The sequence below is a fragment of the Myripristis murdjan genome, chromosome 23, assembly GCF_902150065.1.
Source record: "Myripristis murdjan chromosome 23, fMyrMur1.1, whole genome shotgun sequence".
NCBI lineage: Eukaryota > Metazoa > Chordata > Actinopteri > Holocentriformes > Holocentridae > Myripristis > Myripristis murdjan.
In genome coordinates, this window is record NC_044002.1 from 537,029 (window position 1) to 559,074 (window position 22,046).

The 22,046-nt window shown below is 38.9% G+C and overlaps 2 protein-coding genes across 2 annotated transcripts in view; one reads left to right on the top strand and one right to left on the bottom strand.

The window, feature by feature from the left end:
* hspa14 (heat shock protein 14) overlaps window positions 1–12,512 on the bottom strand; it is a 31,913-nt gene extending 19,401 nt beyond the window's left edge. The window contains exons 1-7 of the mRNA XM_030045986.1: window positions 12,385–12,512; window positions 10,725–10,805; window positions 3,388–3,470; window positions 3,138–3,186; window positions 1,530–1,635; window positions 1,327–1,417; window positions 69–173 (exon numbers count right to left, since the gene is read on the bottom strand). Of these exons, the coding sequence (XP_029901846.1) occupies window positions 69–173; window positions 1,327–1,417; window positions 1,530–1,635; window positions 3,138–3,186; window positions 3,388–3,470; window positions 10,725–10,805; window positions 12,385–12,441 (572 nt within the window). The 5' untranslated portion in view covers window positions 12,442–12,512. The remainder of the gene's footprint in view (window positions 1–68; window positions 174–1,326; window positions 1,418–1,529; window positions 1,636–3,137; window positions 3,187–3,387; window positions 3,471–10,724; window positions 10,806–12,384) is intronic.
* A 3,589-nt stretch (window positions 12,513–16,101) lies between these two features.
* cdnf (cerebral dopamine neurotrophic factor) lies at window positions 16,102–21,403 on the top strand. Its single transcript, XM_030046124.1, has 4 exons — window positions 16,102–16,226; window positions 17,111–17,238; window positions 19,625–19,766; window positions 20,671–21,403. The coding sequence occupies exons 1-4, from the start codon at window positions 16,148–16,150 to the stop codon at window positions 20,841–20,843; spliced, it is 522 nt and encodes a 173-aa protein (XP_029901984.1). The 5' UTR covers window positions 16,102–16,147; the 3' UTR covers window positions 20,844–21,403.
* The last annotated feature ends 643 nt before the right edge of the window (window positions 21,404–22,046 follow it).

Consider the following 22,046-nt stretch of genomic DNA (forward strand, 5'->3'; position numbering starts at 1 on the left):
GAATTGTTTGTTCCTCTTGCTTTTCTGCACAGGGCTGATGTGTTTCTGCCTGAGGATGGCTGATGTACCTCTTGCCAGAAGGACAATCCTGTCCAATGTTGTAGGCCACCAGAGCTGCAGCAGGCTCATGGATCAGTCTCAATACATTGAAGCCTGCAGCTTCAGCAGCATCCCTGCACAACACAAAGATGGTACAACACACTGATAAAGTACATTGCCATTAATGGTACAACTCAGTTGTACCATTAATACCCCATAACCCAAAAATATCCTCATAAATCTGTGCCAGGTTGTTAAGGCTGTTGATATATTGGCATTTCCATGACAAAACTTCCAATAATATGTGGAATTTGTGCATCTTTAAAAGGACTGCATGGGAGCTGCATGCTGTAATACTGCCACCCTCAAAGTGACCATTCCCTCTCTGCTTATTCAGTGTGAAATTGCCCCTGTGTAGTTGATGTAAGTAGAGTTTGAATACCACTAACCAATCACTAATTGGTTAGTGGAAGTCACACACAAGATACACTTTTATGTAGTTTTCAGTCCACACAGTAGTTGCTTTAGCCAGTTTACAGCACTACTGCAAACCAGTCTAACTTAGCATCTTTAACCAACAATGTCAATCAATGTTCACACTTTGTATCATTTATGCCAAGTCAGTATGTTTGGTGAAAGGGATCATAACAAATGCAAGAGCTCTATATTGCCAAAAAGCCAATTAAAAACATTTGGACAAAACATTCAAGTTGGGTTCATTCTAACAAACACACTGTGTGTCTTTTCCAAATGAAACTTCTGTCATAAAAATTGCCCCTAAAAGGTATTCTAGATCATCAACAGGTGACTCTTCTTAATGTGTATGAACATCAAGATAGCAACAGGGTGTTCTACAAAAAAATATGTTATCTACTAGCATTCCAGTCTGCTGGAGTTCTTAGAAGTGCTGGTGATTTAAATATAACTCTCAATACAAATCTTGACACACCTTATCTTATGTTAGCTAAAATGCTAATCTCGCTGGCTCTAGCACAGCTTCAAAGCTACAGTTTTTTTCTTGCTCACTATGAGGATTACATCAGGGAGTGTCGATCTGTTTTGTTTGCTGTAAACATGTGGGTCTGTAAAGCCTTTTTAGGTCCAATAAACAGTGATTTGGGGCTCTAAATAACTTGAACTTTAACTGTGCCAGAGGCCTGACAATGTTGGCGTAATTGCCTCATCACCGATAAAGAATAACAGACATAAGTTAAAAGCTAAACGCCTGTTAAAATCCTGATTTTATGTAAATGTGATGTAAGCTATGGTACTTAAACTGTATCCTACCTTAGAGCACCCTTCTGAGCCTGTGCAAACTCAAAAGGAACAGTGATGACAGCATCAGTGACATCAGAACCCAGCGCCGACTGAGCCGTTTCTATGGAAGCAAAAACAATTACTCAACTCATTGTGTGTGTGTGTGTGTGTGTGTGAGTGTGTGTGTGAGAGAGAGAGAGAGAGAGAGTGTGTGTGTATTTTCTGCAGTGTACCTTTCATTTTCTGGAAAATGAGCTTTGCGACGTCTTCTGGAGCAACATACTTAGTTTGTTCCCCGGCTGTGATTTCATAATGAGGCTTCTCTCCTCTGTCCACCACCTGAGCACAGCATCTACTTGTTACACTGACTGTTTTAGCACAGCAAATGATGTGGTGTCAACACTTTTACAGCATGCCAAATTCAAGTCTTTAAATGCTACAATGAATTAAACTAAGGACTAATTTAAAGAAAACTGACCATTAAAAAAAAAAAAACTATATCTGACTGAACACAGCTCATTAACGTTGAGTGTAGCAAGTTCAAAATGAGTAAATCCAGATTTTAAATGAAGCCTAGCTCTATTGCATGATTAAAAACGAATTCTAGTTCAGTAATTCAAAATTTTGCGGATTAAAATTAAGTAATTAGTGTTAGATGCCGGTTAAAGCATTTCAGCATTAGAAATTTGACATCAATCAAGCATCAATGATGTGACATATCATTTTGATCTTTCTAAATACAGGTTTTTTTTTTGTTTGTTTGTTTGTTTTTTTTGTCAATTTGTTCTGCAGATTTTCTGGTAATATTTTTGCTAGTGTTTTCCAGCAACATTTTACTAGGCTACTTCTCTAATAATTTTATAACAACAACAAACTAATAATTTTAATAATCTAATAACTTCAATATTTTTAACAATAAAATAAATTTATGACAACAACAGGGGAAAAAAAACAATCAAACAGTGAGTTTTTTTTTTTTTTTTGGGGTGGGGGTGTGTGTGTGTGTGTGTGTGTGGGGGGGGGGGGGGGGGGGGGGGGTTACTAACTGTTCTCATTTTTGATCTGAATCTGACTCTTAATAAAACAATGTATGTAATGCAACCTACTGTTAGGTAGGCTGGCCTGAGGAGCTCTCTATCAGATATGAAGTGAAAATTAGCATGAAAAAGTAAAAAAAATTCAAGGAAATGACTATAAAATTACAAGACAATTACTCTAAAAAAAGTGAACAAGTTAATTAAAATTAGTTTTAAATAAAGAAAAACTTAAGTTACATTTTATATATATATAAAAAAAAAATCAGGAAATTATTAGTAAAATTATCAGAAAAGTAAAATGCTACTGGGAATTTAGAAAAAATTGCCAGAGAATTAGAAACTAACTAAGTAAATAAAAACTGAATGAGAAGAAATGTATATTTAGAATAGTTGAGCTGATGTGAGATTAGTAAAGGCCGTTTTATGGCTCTGCGGACACTGGACGCCGCGTGCACGCAGTTGCTACGCAGATGAACAAATGGTGCAAAGTAGTGAGGTGAAAACTACTGGAATGTGGTACTACAGCAGGTAGAGAAGCCGGAGGGGCGAAATGCCAGAAATGATGTAGTATGGCAGACCAATCATAGCTCTTGTGGTCTGCGTAGGGTCTGAGTAGTTCCAACGCGTAGTTACAATTTTTGGGAGGTGCGTGGCAAGTCTCTGCAGCGGTTGCAGAGGGCCTGCAAGGGACGCATTTGCTACGCAAACCCTCCGTAAGCTGCATGTACGCAGAAACATAAATCAGCCTTAATGCTGGACTATTGTTATGTAGACTGGCCTGCAAGCTGTCTACCAGATACTCACAGGACATTTACTCTCTGCTTTGTGACTCAGTGTCTCTGGATCTTGAAAGCTGGCATTTGACAGAGAGAGAAAGAGAAAGACTATCAAATTTCACGTTGACTGACACAAGGAACAAATACAAAAGGCAAATAGTAATATCAGGAATTAATGCCTGGCTCATGTAATAGTGTACCAGTACACACAATACACACAGTCCAAGGTGCAGCTGTATGCCAGAAAGTTCACAGACAGACAGTATAAGATACATCACCTTCTCCCCAGCACTTGTTTCACTTTGACTACAGTGTTGGCAGCATTGCGGACCCGTCCTTGCTTTGCTGCAATGCCTACAATCTGAAGAAGATGAAGACCAATGAGCAAGTTTATATATATATATATATACACTACTCACAAAAAGTTAGGGATACTCCACTCTCGGGTGAAATTTCAGGATGAACCTAAAATGCATTATAACCTTTACAGGTGAACTTAATGTGACCTTCTGTAAACTTTTGAATGCACATGTCCAACTGTTCAGTGTTTCAGTACGTTTTGCACAAGTTGCTGTTCTCTAACAAGGAGTTTAACGGCAAAATTCACATCAGGTGTTTGATGCTCCAGCTCATCGAGGTCGTATCATTAGGGAACGGCTGCTGGAGACTGGGGTACCTCAAATGGAGTGGCCTGCACTTTCTCCAGACCTGAATCCCATAGAAAACCTATGGGATCAGCTGAGTCGCCGTGTAGAGGCTCGGAGCTCTGTACCCCAGAACCTCAATGTCCTGAGGGCCGCCCTTCAAGAAGAGTGGGATGCCATGCCTCAGCAGACAATAGGTCGACTTGTGAACAGCATGAGACGTCGTTGTCAAGCTGTAATTGATGCTCAAGGGCACACGACAAGTTATTGATACTGACATTTTTTGTTGTGGTATATCCACCACTGTTGTTGGCTTTTGTTTCAAGAAATTGTTTGAGATGAGGAAATCACCAGTGCATGCTTCTACTTAAATGCCCTACTTTCATGATATCATATCACTGTAGCGTGAAAATTTAACATTTTCCATAAATTTCACCCGAAAGCCGAATATCCCTAACTTTTTGTGAGTAGTGTGTATATATATATATATATATATACACACTACTCACAAAAAGTTCGGCTTTCGGGTGAAATTTCAGGATGAACCTAAAATGCATTATAACCTTTACAAGTGAACTTAATGTGACCTTCTGTAAACTTTTGAATGAACATGTCCAACTGTTCAGTGTTTCAGTACTTTTTGCACAAGTTGCTGTTCTCTAACAAGGAGTTTAAAGGCAAAATTCACAACAGGTGTTTGATCCATGAATCGACCAATAAATTTCCTGGTTCAATTAGAATTGGTATTTAAACAGTCCTCCTCATCATGCTGTTCACATTTTGACATCATGAGACAAAGACGACACCTAACAATTGATCGGCAGCACCTCGCCATTGCGAGGCTTCAAACAGGATGTTCTCAGACGGAAGTGGCCACTGAGCTTAGAGTGTCACAGAGTGTCATCAGCAGGTTGCAACAGAGATACAGAGAGACTGGAAGAGTCACAGAAAGGCATAGAAGTGGACGTCCTTTGGCCACATCCCACACTGATGACCGCTTCATTGTGAACAGTGCCCTGTGGAACCGGATGATGAATGCCACTCAACTCCAGGCACATTTAAGGGAGGTGAGAGGCACCCAAGTGTCACATCAGACCATTCGAAACCGTTTACATCATCATGGTCTGCGTGCTAGACAACCTGCAAGGGTACCTGACCACTCCACCAGGCACAGGTGTCATTGTCTTGCATGAGCCAGGGAACATTTACGCTGGACGAGGGACCAGTGGGCCTCAGTGCTGTTCTCTGATGAAAGCCGATTCATGTTGAGCAGAAATGATGGCCGCCAATGATGTTGGAGACGTCAAGGAGAGCGCTATGGATCAGCCACTGTTGTCACGAGACGAGCCTTTGGTGGTGGTGGTGTTACTGTGTGGGCAGGTGTGTCTGGTCAGTACAGAACTGCTCTACACTTTGTGACAAGCCCATACTACCTGAATAACATCATTAATCCAGTCATTGTACCCCTGCATGAACAACACAGGCCTAATTTCATCTTCATGGACGACAATGCTCCAGCTCATCGAGGTCGCATCATTAGGGAACGGCTGCTGGAGACTGGGGTACCTCAGATGGAGTGGCCTGCACTTTCTCCAGACCTGAATCCCATAGAAAACCTATGGGATCAGCTGAGTCCCCGTGTAGAGGCTCGGAGCTCTGTACCCCAGAACCTCAATGTCCTGAGGGCCACCCTTCAAGAAGAGTGGGATGCCATGCCTCAGCAGACAATAACTCGACTTGTGAACAGCATGAGACGTCGTTGTCAAGCTGTAACTGATGCTCAAGGGCACATGACAAGTTATTGAGACATTGACATTTTTTGTTGTGGTATATCCACCACTGTTGTTGGCTTTTGTTTCAAGAAACTGTTTGAGATGAGGAAATCACCAGTGTATGCTTCTACTTATATATATATATATATATATATATATATATATATATATATATATATATATATACATACATATATATACATATATATACATATACATACACACACATACATACACACACACACACATATATAAATATATATATATATATATTTTTTTTTTTATATATATATATATACAGTACAGGCCAAATGTTTGGACACACCTTCTCATTCAATGCGTTTTCTTTATTTTCATGACTATTTACATTGTAGATTCTCACTGAAGGCATCAAAACTATGAATGAACACATGTGAAGTTATGTACTTAACAAAAAAAGGTGAAATAACTGAAAACATGTTTTATATTCTAGTTTCTTCAAAATAGCCACCCTTTGCTCTGATTACTGCTTTGCACATTCTTGGCATTCTCTCGATGAGCTTCAAGAGATAGTCACCTGAAATGGTTTTCACTTCACAGGTGTGCCTTATCAGGATTAATTAGTGGAATTTCTTGCTTTATCAATGGGGTTGGGACCATCAGTTGTGTTGTGCAGAAGTCAGGTTACTACACAGCCGACAGCCCTATTGGACAACTGTTAAAATTCATATTATGGCAAGAACCAATCAGCTAACTCAAGAAAAACGAGTGGCCATCATTACATTAAGAAATGAAGGTCAGTCAGTCCGGAAAATTGCAAAAACTTTAAATGTGTCCCCAAGTGGAGTCGCAAAAAACCATCAAGCGCTACAACGAAACTGGCACACATGAGGACCGACCCAGGAAAGGAAGACCAAGAGTCACCTCTGCTTCTGAGGACAAGTTCATCCGAGTCACCAGCCTCAGAAATGGCAAGTTAACAGCAGCTCAGATCAGAGAGCAGATAAATGCCACACAGAGTTCTAGCAGCAGACCCATCTCTAGAACAACTGTTAAGAGGAGACTGCGCCAATCAGGCCTTCATGGTCAAATAGCTGCTAGGAAACCACTGCTAAGGAGAGGCAACAAGCAGAAGAGATTTGTTTGGGCCAAGAAACACAAGGAATGGACATTAGACCAGTGGAAATCTGTGCTTTGGTCTGATGAGTCCAAATTTGAGATCTTTGGTTCCAACCGCCGTGTCTTTGTGAGACGCAGAAAAGGTGAACGGATGGATTCCACATGCTTGGTTCCCACTGTGAAGCATGGAGGAGGAGGTGTGATGGTGTGGGGATGTTTTGCTGGTGACACTGTTGGGGATTTATTCAAAATTGAAGGCACACTGAACCAGCATGGCTACCAGAGCATCCTGCAGCGACATGCCATCCCATCCAGTTTGCGTTTAGTTGGACCATCATTTATTTTTCAACAGGACAATGACCCCAAACACACCTCCAGGCTGTGTAAGGGCTATTTGACCAAGAAGGAGAGTGATGGAGTGCTGCAGCAGATGACCTGGCCTCCACAGTCACCGGCCCTGAACCCAGTCCAGATGGTTGGGGTGAGCTGGACCGCAGAGTGAAGGTAAAGGGGCCAACAAGTGCTAAACACCTCTGGTAACTCCTTCAAGACTGTTGGAAAACCATTTCAGGTGACTACCTCTTGAAGCTCATGGAGAGAATGCCAAGAGTGTGCAAAGCAGTAATCAGAGCAAAGGGTGGCTATTTTGAAGAAACTAGAATATAAAACATGTTTTCAGTTATTTCACCTTTTTTTGTTAAGTACATAACTCCACATGTGTTCATTCATAGTTTTGATTCCTTCAGTTAGAATCTACAATGTAAATAGTCATGAAAATAACGAAAACGCATTGAATGAGAAGGTGTGTCCAAACTTTCGGCCTGTACTGTATCTATATATAGATATATACAGTGCAGGAAATAATTATTTGATTCCTTGCCGATTTTGTAAGTTTGCCTATTGACAATGAAATGAACACTATTATAACTCTCTCTGAGACAGTTTGTGACTCTGAGCTCTGAAATAATGACCTGAGTCACTAGATCAAATAAAGTAAAATTGTGGTTTTAAGGGTCTGGGGGGTATAGGTTTGGGGGTATCCTTAAATGATGAGTGTATCCTCTATATTAACTTTTTATATTACTTTTGTAAGTAACTATAATCGATAGTCTACTAGTTCACACTATTTTAATGACTGTATATTTATTTGTCCAGGGACTATGGGTGGAAATTAGCTTTATAGCTATAACCTTGTACAGTGCATCTCTCCCTTTTGGGTTAATGTCTATTGTACCTTGTCCCTGTTTCAAAAATAAAAATCACTATCACTATCACTAAGGCTCAAAATCACCGTTTGCAGTCTCACAGTGCTTTACATGCCTGCATTTTTTTCCCATTAACTTCCATTAATTACCAAGTTTTTTTGGTAATTTTTTTGCTAATAAGAATTTTAGTTCAACATTGGTTCGAAGCAAGGACTACACTGAAGTTTCTAATACTGTCAGTTTTGACAATGTAATAATATAATAAAATATAATAAAATCAAGATGTCCACAGATAAGAACAATTACTCCCTGGCATTCTTCAATCCCATCAGCCAAAACTCATGGTCAACAGTAGTGATGCTATGTCTGACGACAAGGCTCAGAAGTGTTTTCTTGAGGCAGTTTGACAAGGCTTGCCTCATTCCAGAAAAAAAATTATGACATCTGAACCACTTTACTTCTTCAGATAGAGTCACCTGAGTCAACAGCTGGAGCTTTAACTTTGCCATGATAAAAAGTGTATTTAGGACTAAAAACAATGTGTTCCTCATGTCTGCCTTGCTGCACCCTCTGCCCTGTTTATGATCTCCATTCATATTCCACGTATGTTGGGGCATTCTATTTATCACATGAGAAACTACGCTACCAATCCATCATTTAACATTTTAATTTTTTTTAAAATTTTTTATTGAGGAACATATGTATTTCATATGAGCAAAACAAACAAAAAACAAATATGCTACAGAGTCAGTCTGCCAACTGCTATATAATCTTCAAATTACAGACAAGTAAATGTTTAGAAAAATCTAACATCTTGGAAAATTAAAATACCTATGCACGATGCACTACATTTAAAAATCCTGTAAAGGTGCAGCTTTATTTGTGTGCACTATCTGTGTTTTACCAGCAAGTGTCACCAACATGCACTATAAACAAAGCTCCGGGTAATGAACCGTTTCCAATACATTACATTTCCAATACAGTTTTTCAAAAAGTTTCAAAGCTTGATGCCTTGTTTTGCCATCACCAGTCAAAGGCAGAGTTAACATTGTTAAATTAGCTTTTATTCTTATTTTGTTTTTTTTATTTTTGTTTTCAGTTCAGTTAAGTGTCCTGAGAGGGTGTGCTGGTTTCAGTTTAGTTTTTATCGCTTAAAATGTTTAGTTTGAGTTGAGTTTTTCTTAGTGTCAGTTTCAATTTGAGTATGATTTTTTTTTTTTTATTATTTTTCTGATATGGGGGGTGTTTGTCAGAATAGGTATTCCAATCCAAAGCCAACACTTTGTGAAGGCAGTTGATTCCCAGTCACGTTGACATCCCAGTTTCACTAAACATCAGCACCAACACCTCCTCATGCTTGTTGTGCTGACACATTTGACCAAACTGACAAACAGGGAAAACTTAACACATTTTCTGTAGATTTTTATTTTACTTTAGTTTATTTGTAAGTACACAATATTGTTTCATTTAGTTTTTGTTATTTATCTAGTCTAGTTTTTATTTCAGTTAACTAAAATATTTTTTTTCACACCTAGTTTTATTGAACGACAATTACATTGATCAACAGCATTAAGTCTAGTTATCTTGCTGTCTTGAAGTCTTGTTCGGCTGAACAGGGTAACGTTTGATGTTTTACTTTTTAATAACTACATGCGCATGTTTTGCAGAGAATTAATGTGAATAGAGTCTGTGCTGTAATTTTCATTTTAGGCTGCAAACCAAATTGCCTCAGTAAGGACATTAAAGATTTGATCTATCTAGTCTGACACTGTAGCTTTGGGGAGCTGGAGAAAGTAGATGTTGGAAATGGAATCCACTAATCACTGTGGGAAGCAAGAAGGTAGTTTCTTGCTCTGGATCAGGGTTGGGAACCCATGTGTCATCATGACCTTAAAGTCTGCAGGTTTCTTCTCAAGTCAAAAACTAAAGCCGTTAATTTCACTGATTAACACACCTTCAGCCAAAGAGAAGAACATAAACAGTCCAATGAACTTCTAAAGTGGTTTATTAGGGCCAATCCCAATTCACCCCTTAACCCTACCACTTGCCCCTACCCCTCCGTTTTGCGTGTTCACGCATAGGGGTAGGGATGTCCCAATTCTTGTTGAGGCGAAGGGGGAGGGTGGAGTGCTAGGGCTATATGGCCCTCCAAACGGAGTTTTTTCAGAGGCACACTCCAAAGCGAGTGCTACAAGAAATCTCCCACACTTCTCACACAATTAACACAAAAATCAATAAAGTCAGCGATTGTTTGTTTGACATTACACCACTACACCAGCTGGCTAGCATGGTGTGTGGCTAACGTTGGGCTAACTACAACAAAACTTGTTTACGGTCTATCATTCATACCTCAAGCTGATTCACCGGCGCTCCCAGGCGTCGAATTAAACAATAAGCCCCGAGAAGCCGTGGGTTACAGTGATTTTACAACGGCTGAGGGGCGTTCTTATCGGCGGCACGACGCGCAGCGGAGACATCTCCTTACATTCTTCTGATTCACTATTGACAACCGCAAAAAGATGCCAATAGCCCACGCAAGACAGATTACCACAGCTGAAGACGTTATTTTGAGATTGAGATTTACCGGCAAAAAATAATCGTCGCTGATGACTAATGATGACGTTTCCGGGGATGAAGGGTTGTCCCATTTCATAGGGGAGTATTTCAACCCCTACCCCTTGTAACTTTGTTGCAAGGGGCAAGTGGCACTCAAAAAAGAGGGGTAGGGGTAGGGGTGAAAATAAGAAATGGGATTGGCCCTTATAGAATGAAAACCTGTAAATGCTTAGGCTCATGTTTAATCATCCCTGTCTCTGTTGGTGCAGGAACAAAAAATAACATGTGCTACCTCTTCATGCCTCATACTTAAGTTACATAGTTACATATGGTTACATACCTGCTCAGTGTCTGTGTAGGCCACCACAGCTGGAGTCACTCTGTCTCCTGCATCATTAGCCACCACATCAGCCCGACCATCCTGGACAAAGTACATTCACATGGTCAGTTTCACCCACACTACAGACACACAGGCTACAAATCAAAGCAAAAGCCAACATAAAGTGTCTTTGTGAGGTATCAAGCCGCCAAGAGCTGCCAGAACAGATTTAATGCAGCAGGACATAGATTCTACAAGTCTACTTCAAGGAGCATACCAGAGATTTTGTATATTAAGCGCAACATCGACAAAATGTATAGCCTATATTTCATGTTTCTGCTAATCTTTTCCAAAAGCAAGCAGATATATTTTAGAACTCCTATATCATTTTTCTTCCCTTTTATCCAGCCATTGGTTTCCATTCACCAATTCCACTGGTGGCCCAGCACCTCACAAAGACATTTGATTTTGTTTTTTCTTTAATTTTCAACCATCTGTAGTTTTATGAAAGGAACTGCAACCTCTGAAATTAGCTTCTCAGCTTATAACAGAACTTACATACTAAAGTAAAAAAATTTTTAACCCTCCTATTATGTTTGGGGTCAATTTGACCCCACTCAATGTTTAACGTCTCTAAATAAATGATTAACATCCTGTTTTTTGCTTCATATTTAATGAGTTTTCCTAATGTAATGGGTACTACCGGGTAAACATGAAATTCACATGATGATATGTTTTCAATGTCCTGTACACACTTTGTAACTTATCGGTTGTAAATAAGAAAAATCTTCCAATTTAAGGTCAATCAGTGAGATTTTATGGTGATTTGCATATTTTTCCACAGTTGAGTAATAGAAATACTGGATGCATAAGTGGGGTTGGGGGAGTTATGTTTTATTTAAAGGGCTATTTAGGTCGTCAACAAAGAAAAATGAACTACCTGACACAAACTTTGGTAACAATTTTAATTATAAGAATTTTGCGGAGGTTTAAATTGCTGGGGTCAAATTGACCCCAAACATAAAAGATGTTTGTAAATTTGAACGTAACAGGGGGGTTAAAAAGTGAGAGCAGATCCATTAAAAATGTTTGAGGTTGGAAAGAAACTGCTGCTGTTAGTGACGTTAATGTAGCGTCTGTCTGAAATCATGTCAGCAGCAAAACAATTCTGAGACATTTGCAGTGGTATTCAATCAAGTGCATTCTGAAGATTTGCATTTACAGTATGGAGATTTTCCAACAATTTCCCATAACGCTATAGCAGCACTCAGGTCTTCACCTGTTCCTCCTCTTTGCTTAAAGGTATGCTAATCATTGACACCTTTGCTTCATATTTGGAATGAAAACTAAAATGAAGATTTGGAATAGAATGGAGACTTTTTACTACAATCTTTTTACTACTATATTCACGTACTACCTGTTTACGTTTAAACACTGTCTGTTCAGTGTCTGTGCCCTTATTGTAAAGCTTCACGTCTTTAAGAGCAGAAAACTACAGAGAGCCGTTCAGATGGAGATTGCTAACCTGAATGGGCTTGATTCACATGGCATGTTACCGTGTAGGCTACCTGCTATCGCTACCAGATTGCACTGTTACACGAAGTTTAAGGCTTGAGAACTGCTGAACATATGTTGTATCGACCCAGAAAACCTCACGTATATTATTCACGCCTCCACTCACCTTACATATCGCCACACAGGCACATGTGTATCCGAAATGAACTCCAATTGCCGCCATGCTGAAAATAACACACCCTGCTGTGCCCTGGAGGCGACCAGAGAGGAAGTGAAATGGCCTACTTCCGTCAGCATTTCCGGAAGTAGTAAGTACGCGTCACTGCTGACACTTTAATGGGTTGGACCTGTTTTTTTCTCCTACCGATGATACTACATTAGGTTTATTTGTTTGAGCAAAACACATGATATATATGTAATCTCCGCAACTTTGCGGTGTAATTAACATAGGCTCTCATTCGATACATTTTTTAAAAATGACTTTTAACGTCTTCATGGCGCAATGTGATGACGTATAGCCAAAGTATTTGAACTGCCGAAGATAGTAAACATTTGGGTGCAAAACTGTTGTTTGCGTCTTGGATTAAAGTGTTGTTTTTTCTTGTCACAGTAAAAAACATTTCGGCTAATTGTTTTTACTGAATGTAACATAGTTATGAGTGCGAGGTGCAATATGAGCAGCTGCTAATTGAGCACAGTCTCTCATTCATTTTCTCATGCGCTTTATGCTCTTTGGAGGCGACACACATCAGAGCCACATGAAACACACGAATGAACACTGTAGTATACAGTGATTTTACTTTAAGTAGAGATAAATAAAAAATAACTAAGGAAAGAAAAGATAATATTTTTAGAGTCTCTTCCAGTTTTTTGTTGTTTAGTTCGATAAGAGTTTTCAAGTATACTCCATTGCCGTTTTTAAATGTATTCTTAGGGATGTGCCACACCGTTTGCGTGTACACACACACACACACACACACACACACACACACACACACACACACACACACAATACATAGGTAAAAAAAATCCCCCTTCTCAGATGTTCCTGGAATCTGCTGGAGCCACTCTCCAAATTTGGGGGTCAAAGCCATAGATATCTATAATAAAGAATTTATTATAGATATCTATGGTCAAAGCCATAGATATAGAGAGGAAGCTAGATACGTCACCGCGCTGTTTTAGCACGGTGAGCGACGTGCTGACGCGGCGGCCATTGCAGAGGGGGCATCCCTCCCACTGGGGACAATACCCGTACAATTAATATAAATCATAACTTGCTTATTTCTCAACCAATTTTCACGCGTTTTTTTTTTTTTTTTTTTTTTTTGTTACCAACGTCATGACATGTTATTATAATACAGAAGTTTTGATTAAATAAAAAATCAAAAATTCTATATAAAATAAGCTACTTTTTACCCAGATAAGAGTAAAATATACTTGACACTTAATTAGGTATTAACAATAAAATCTTTCAAACTAATATCTTATTACCCAGATACATATATATTTAAAAATAAAATTAGTTTTCAGCATTTAAATATATAATTTACTTACATTCTGTATAGGCTATATAAATGCACACACAGTAGTGGAAGCAATCCGCTGTTTTATTTCAATGTACAAAAAACATTTTCACTATTAGCCGACTAATAATCATTTAATTCACAGTGTCAGTCACTTGGAGGAATAGAGAAGCTTGTCATAAAATCAGTTTGGATAAAAACGTAGATGGAAATCTGGATTTATATGATTTAGGCTTTACTACTACTACTACTACTACTGCCACTGATAATACTACTAGTACTGATACTACTACTACCATTGATACTATACTACAGATCTGATCTTTGGTAGCCTATCAGCTGGCTAGCATTGCTGTTTAGCTAGCAGCCAGCTAGTAACAGCAGCTCTCAACATGATTAAATTATGATAAGACTTAATATAAAACTAAAAACTATTATTATCTATGAAAGGTGATTCCCAGTCAGGGCCGGAGTGGGATTTTCAGCCCTGGAGTTTCATGTCTCAGACCGGCCCACTTTAGATCACGACCTATTATTATTAAAATCAAAAAATATAACGGGTCACTGCTATCGTTTGAGCATAGAAAGTGGTTGTATTGGAACTAATGCTTGCTTGTTCACACACTCTGTTACAACAGCTCACCTGTTCCTTCCATACTGACAGGAGCAATCCCCTCATCACTACTGGCTCCTGGCTCTGCTTCTGACACCAAACCACATTTTAAAAATTGTCATAATTCTCACCACAAATCTCCCCTTTTTCCAAAGCCTTCTGATCAATTCAGGTCAGTTTCATTAATGTAGTGCTGAATCATCTAGCATCTCAGGACACTTTTCATATAGAGCAGGTCTACACCATACTCTTCATTATATTAATTCTAATAATATTCACTCAATGAGCAATCCTACCTGCCCACTCTGGACTTGTGGGCTCATGCTTGGTGCTGGATCTTGCTTCTGACTCTGAGGGGCTTCAAGACAAAGTTTCCCAGTTATGTGGCGTCACATTATACTATTATTTAAATTATATAACGTCAGGGACGGTTTTTGCTATGGGCAATGTGGGCAACCGCCCAGGGCGCAATCTACTTGGGGGCGCACGAGCGCCCTCCAAAAAAAAAAAAAAAGAAAGAAAGAAAGAAAGAAAGAAAGAAAAGAAAAGTGCGTCCTAAAAAAAAAAAAAACAGAAAAACAAACAAACAAACAAACAAAACAAAAAAAAATCGCTAGTTTTCTAGACTACCATATTGATCTGCATAAAAAACGACCCTGATTTTAAGACAACCCCTCTTTTGCAAGACCCTTTTCGGAAAAATAGGCTAGGCCTACCCTAGGTAACAGGCTACCTAGGGCGGCAACATAGGCAGAACCGCCACTGGTTATATGTCACAACGCCACACAATTCATTGACTTGATAATTAATTAACTTGAACGGTGGTTTGCAGGCAAAGTTAGGTGTTATGTCAGGGTGCGTCTGCAAAAAAAAAAAAAAAAAAAAGTCGGAGGCGGCCCAGGGACAGCGGTAAGTCGCATAGGTGATCAACCCACTGCCGTGACTGAACACCGGCCCCAAAAAAATAAAAAATAAAAAAGTGAACACCGGCCCTCGCGGCCCAAACATCAGACCGGCCCACCGGGAATTGTCCCGGTCCTCCCGATTAGCCACTCCAGGCTTGGGCTAGAGTTACCCCTCTTTCTCTGCTTTGAGTTACCTCCCTTTGTGAAACGGAAAACTCAGAGTTTCCCTCATTTCAGGATTAGCAGACTTAGAGTTTTCACTAAACCTGCTTTGTGAAACGGACCCCTGGACCATGGACAGTGCAGCTTCCTTGCATTGACAGTTCTTTGTGCTTTATTTCTGCTGAGTTTTCTTTGCCTTGTTTTTAATTTTGTGACCTGTGTAGTTTAAATGGGTGTGTTGCTGCTTTGATGAGGCCTAATTTGATGAAGTTTCAAATTAATTTTTGAAATATTTTGTTAATAAATATTTCATGAGTAATATAGTTGTCTCTGTCACATTTTATTTGGCATTAGTAAATAATTATGCACATTTACAGATATTTTACATGATATGAGTGATAGCACGTGTTATAAAGGCTATTTGGCACAATAGGTGTGCCTTGAGATTTTTACTTGTCCTTTGGTGTGCCTTGGGCACAAAAAGTTTGGGAACCACTGCCTTAAACTCCTCCGGTGGCCAGTTTAATCAGCTCATTGAGAGCAAAGGCGGATAACGCTCCTCAGGCACCGTTTGCTCCGCCCTCGGCGCTATCCAATGAGCGGCATACCAGCACATCCAAGTGGAGCGCACCCCCACTGCTGTGAGGGAACGGCACAGCTCGGGCGTTGTTAGTTTGCAGTTTGAGAATAGATGCGGCGACATCGACAGACGATGTTGTAGCAATGATGATTCTGCCCTCTTCCCTCGCCATTCTTCTGTTTGCTAAAGCTTTTTCTGTGTCTGCGACAGGCGACTGTGAAGGTTAGACGACTCTAGCATGGTGTGACTGGTTATTTATATCCCGGCTGTGGTGCTATCACTCACAACCCACAAACAAGTGCACACAAGAGTGAGCGCCTTCACACTTAACAGCTTTTAATATGAATATACAAAAGAATCATAGAGCGCATGAAGTCTAATGCTGAGGTTGTGAATTTTGTGTCTGGACTTTTCAATGTGTTAATGAATTCTGGGAAAACATAGCAGATACACTCTTCCTAATTCTTGACATGAAACTGAAATAGGACCCCATATGCCCCCCTGCCCCCTTATTTCTTTGATGTCTGACATGGGCTCCCCCTTTTCATACTGTTTGTTGGTTTATTTTTGCACTCCTTTGTACTGATTTGTGTATTTGTGTGTAAGCGTTTCTGATGCTGCTGTATGTATTTACATAACTATGGCTCTGTCTTGCATGGGGATATAATCAACATCTCTGTGTTTTTGTTGTGTGACAGAGGGGAGAGACTAAATTGACATACTGGACGTGCAAACCCGCCTCTGAATGGCTATTATTGGTTTCCTTCATTGGTTAGGCTGGTTTAGGTAAGGGTTAGCCAATCAGAGGCAGAGTAGGGGTGGTATTTCTGTGACATGCACATCCAACATGTCAATTTTGTCTCTCCCAAAACATGGCCTTCCCCATTGTTACTGTTTGGTTTGTTGGCTTGTTGTGTACTTGTTTATATATCAGAAACTTCAGTAAAAATATTGAGAAAAAAATTATTCAGGCTTCTGGCTGGCTAGCATTGCAGGCCTCTGCGACACGTTTCCCACTGTTTAATGTCAAGCATGTGTGCTAACCATACAAGGTTACAAGGATCCTTGTATCCTTGTATCCTTGTAACAATACCCTGTGTCTTCAGTGTGTGTGGGTTTCCTTCAGAGATTATATGACAGTCTGACGTCAGCCCACAGAGAGCTCAGCCCTGCCCTGGTGGAGGAAGAGCTGGCCAGGGCCTGCTCTGTGACCCAGGGGAAAGAGGGGAGGCTGGTGAGACACACAACCACTGATACACAGCTAATGATAAACAGGACCTCTGTAAAACTGACTTATTCTTGTGACAGTATGTATGTTAGTATATTTTACAGACTTAAAAGGCCAGCAGTGATTTTGCATGTTTAGTGTAGTAGTTACAAAATGTATATATTTTATGAACTGCTAATATTTTTCCAAAGCAAGAAAGCATATTTAACATCTCCCATATAATTTTTTCTACCTTCTATCCAGGCATTGGTTTACATTTATTCCACTACAATATGAAAATGAACTTTTGGAGACTTCAGACTTTCCTCACACTAGTATTCCATCACCATAATAAAGTCATCAGCATTGTTGTGTTTTGATAACTTGAAATTGGTCAGAGTGACATGGTCTCTCTGCCAGAAAATAGTCCCTGGGGAAGTGTTTGCTTTCAACAGTGAATTTTCAGTTTTGTGATTTATGAATGTCGATGACTTTTTTAGCTGTAGAAGCTAAATTATAATGGGTGCTGCAGCCAAAAATTCAAATTTAAAAATGGATGGATTTTGATTATATGTTGTAAAATCTTTACTACTCATCCAAAATGGTTAGTTGCAATGTAAAATTGCTAAATAGTAGTAAATGCATTCAAACATATGTTCAAAATCACTGGCATGGTCCTTTCAGAAGAATTCCTGAATCACTTCCTCTCATTTTGTATTTGTATTTATTCTAGGCCTTACCCTGAAACGGGATCTCAAACATGTTCACTTGAGGCCAACTCTAGTGAAAAAAAAAAATATATATATATATATATATATATATATTAAATATTAGTATGCTACAGCACACAATGTAGTATCAACCAGACTATTAAGTCGTGTACTTAAAGTGTGATAAAATGGAACAACTTGTTTTATACTAATTATGCTCAATTTTATAAAAGACAAAAGCTAACTGGATTAAGTGCACTTTACCATTCTAAAATTGAACTATTTTAATTGTACTTGGATATAAATGAACCACAATTACAGCAACAACAAGTACATGAAGGACACTGCTGAAAAACTTCAGTTGGACATTTGTCTCTTTTGCTATCATTCAGATGAGAGCATGGGTGGCGTCTTTTTGAAATTTCTGATTTGGGCTTTCATCTAGCACTATATTTATACATACTGCTTGGGCATTTCCAGTACACTTAAAGTGTAACTGACTGCTCCTAAAATGGAGTATGAGAAGGGATGTTCTAGCATGTACAATTATGTACTCAAACATTAATGCATTGTCTAAAAGTGTAATCACCGCTTGCTGTGAAAAAAAAAAAAGTTTGAGTAATAAAATGTGTTATATGTATTGTAATGCTTTAAGAAGTGGGGATAATCAACAAGTAGGTGTGCGTTAATTGTTTTTATGGCATGATGTGGAGGAAAAGAACCACCCAAAACATAGCAGAGGTTGGTTGGCCTCTGCAAAATACCTTAAAACAGTTTAACACACACCTACTCATTTATTATCTCACTTACACCATGGTTATTTATCAATAACGTAAAGGAAAGAAGAGAAAATGTAAAAAATCCTTTGGTGTGTTTTTCTTCCTGGTTATTAGTTTATCAAGTGGATGTCTCATCTGTGCTACTGCAGTTGATAACCAGTAAGCCGGTTAACACATGAATTTAGAATGATGATTCAAATTGAACCGAACTACATCTGCACTGCACAGTTTTACATGTTTATAATTCTGTAGTGTTTAATGTACAATCTGGAAATATTATTTAAATATATTTTTAACACTACATTAGTAAATTATACTATAAAAAACATTTGAGTATATTTTTTTGTTAATAATAAAAATGAAGTTTGTGTAAGTGTGCTCAATCTCTGTTTCATGCTAGCAGTGAGTATTTATATGAGTATTTGACAGCAATCACCTGAAAAGTGTACTTTAAATATACACGGTGGAACTAAAAATATCTTTTTTTATAGTAATGTATTTATTAAAAAATCACTATATTTCTATATTTATTTTAAGTTTAGTCAAAATACAGTTTATAGTGTTTGATGACAGCATCAAATCAATATACTTAAAACGTGTTTAAAGTACGCATTTGTATAAATATACCTAAAACATAAATATTTCAATGCATTTATTAATATACTTAAAATGTTATTTATTCACTATGACAAGAGGCTGCAAGTTTTGATTCCAGCCAATCACTACAGCAACAGGATGATTATTTCCTCCTGTCTGGTTGAAAGAATGATACTTAGTAAAATCAGCTGCTATAGTGTTTTATCCTGAATGACCACATGCAGACTCAAACATGGTCCTTGCTCTTATGAGGTTTTCTGGCTCTGTGTGGAGATTTTTTCCACTACAGCACTCATCAGCTTTATGTGTGTTGCTGTGCTTTGCCAGTGTTACTACCTAGGAGCTAGCAGGGATGCAGCGACCCGTGTCATAGCATCAGTGTCTCGACCTCTTGCTTCCCATGTTCCTGTAGAGAAGATCTGCCAGCGCCTCAGCAACACAGACACACAGATCTGCCAGCTCAAATATGGTAAAGTCTGTGTGTGCATGTGTCTTTAAAGGGACATTTAAGACATAATGCATGATTTTTGTATTCTAAGCAAAAAAAAAAAAAAAAAAAAAAAAAAAAAAAAACACAGTGGCATGCATATATCCACCAACACTATGAAATTATCAAGATATGCCAGTTCCACATGTTTGATATTCACCAAAAGTAAATCATGCCCACCGCCACACCCTCCTTTGACCAGTCAGTATGAAAAGCTCTTCTGCACCTGACCAACCTGGCTACAAAATTTCATGCTGTTGTATGAATCTATTTCAAAGTTTTACGTATTTTCATGTGAAGCCATATTCCTGCTTTTCAACGTTTCCATGAAGTTTCATGCAAATCTGTTGATAATTTTTTGAGATGTGCTGCTTACAAACAAGACAGATGGAAAGGGGCGAAAACATAACACCTGTCCAACACCGCTGGTGGAGATAAAAACACTAGCCATCTCTGATCGAATGAAAAAAAGTAAGTTTTATGATTTTACAACAGTAAAATGCTGTCAAAAATTCAGTTTAAAAAGCTCACACTCAACATGCTGTGTAATCCAAGTTTCTAGTATCCAGTCTTTTGAACAGGACTTCCCAAACACACCAATTTTTGCTCAGATCTAGCTGCAAAGACTGCTTCCGTAAAATCCTCTCATTAGCAGTCATGAAGCATACGTGCATGTGTGTTTCACTGGACGAGCCGCTTGGGAGACACACTTGTGGACACAAAAACTATGGACCCCATTTTTTACACTGATAAGAAATTTATTATGGTAAGTTTTTGATACAAAAATGATGCATTATGGGTGAAGCATCCTTTTAAACATGATAAAATCTATGAGACTAATTGGTGAAAAGACTGTTGGTGTTTGTGGTGTTTATCTGGTGTGCAGAGCAGCGGCTGTGGGATCTAAGCAGTGCTGGGCTCAACAAGTTGAGAGTTGCTGAGCTGAGGAAGGTTTTAGCCTCCTGGGGAGAAGAGTGCCACGGCTGCCTGGAGAAACACGAGTTTGTCAGCCTCATCCAGGAGAAAGCTCCACTGCACATCCACACTGCTGATCTGTGAAGACAAAACAGCAGCCAAGCCATCCTGAGAATCCTGCATGGAGCCAAACTCTCGTGGACAGTACATTGCGCATCAGTGTCTGACATGGAGACTTACATAGCTTTGGAACAGTATACACAATAATAAGGAACACTGAAGTTTCTTCTCAACACTACATGGAACAAGATGACCAAAACTCTGAGGACTCAGTCCCAGTCATGCTAATGATAAGATTCATTTATCATTTATTTATTTTCCATTTGTATTGATAGTTGCTCTCTTTACCCTGATACATACAACACAACATGGCATCACGGTTGTCCAGTGTGCATCTTCTACTGCAGTTTCTGACCCAATTTACTTCTGTCTCTCCCATAGATCTATCTATATTGCATATTCCTGTTGAAACACAAATCCTGTTCAAACCTGGTGGTTTTATCCAGATATATTCAAATTTTATCTAGTTTCAGTTGAGATGGATTTCAAGTGATCACTTATGTTTGGATACTGTGTCACTGCTTTATATGCAAAATACTCATATGACTTGTGTTCATTTCTGTTCCTGTGCCTGCACTCAAAATCAGAACAATACAGACCGCTTCCACCACAGGCCATGTTTTCACTCTTCTCATTCTTCTCACTTATTATATAGATATTGTGGACAATGTACATGTACATAGATCTGTTTACAGTGATGCAGGTGGTCAGGTCTTTTCAAACCTTTTCATGCTTTGGACACCTAAGTTGACCTTAGATAAGCAGTGGACCACCACTTGAAAGGATGTTACCCTATAGGAACCCTAATATCAAGAGGTATTGTAGTTTATGTTCAGTAGTTTCTAATCGTGAAAGGCAATTCTAGCTAATTTTCTGTTAATCACTTCCCCTCCATGTTCCTGAAAGAAATCAAGTGGATTTGTGCAGTTAAATTGTTCAGATGTCATACTAGCATTGACAATCCATGGTAAGATTAAACCAAAGAGAAGAAAATTGTTATAATGATTGCTCATACATTTTTTTTGGAGTCTGACAATTTGCAGTGACTTAAATTTCAGTGAAATTAAACTTTTCCTTATTTTGCTGAGGGCCCTTCTGGACCCCACTTTGAAAACCAGTGGACAAGGCCGTCCTCCACATGTGGGCCACCTTCAAAGGTGGCTTTAGTGAACAGATCTTAATGCATCTTCAAAACATTTGAATGTGTTCAGACCTGTATTTTTAAAA

Coding starts and splice junctions, on each gene's coding strand:
- cdnf (XM_030046124.1), top strand. CDS start 16,148: ATGATGATTCTGCCCTCTTCCCTCGCCATTCTTCTGTTTGCTAAAGCT. Junction 16,227..17,110: donor TGCGACAGGCGACTGTGAAG/GTTAGACGACTC, acceptor CTGTGTCTTCAG/TGTGTGTGGGTTTCCTTCAG. Junction 17,239..19,624: donor AGGGGAAAGAGGGGAGGCTG/GTGAGACACACA, acceptor GTGCTTTGCCAG/TGTTACTACCTAGGAGCTAG.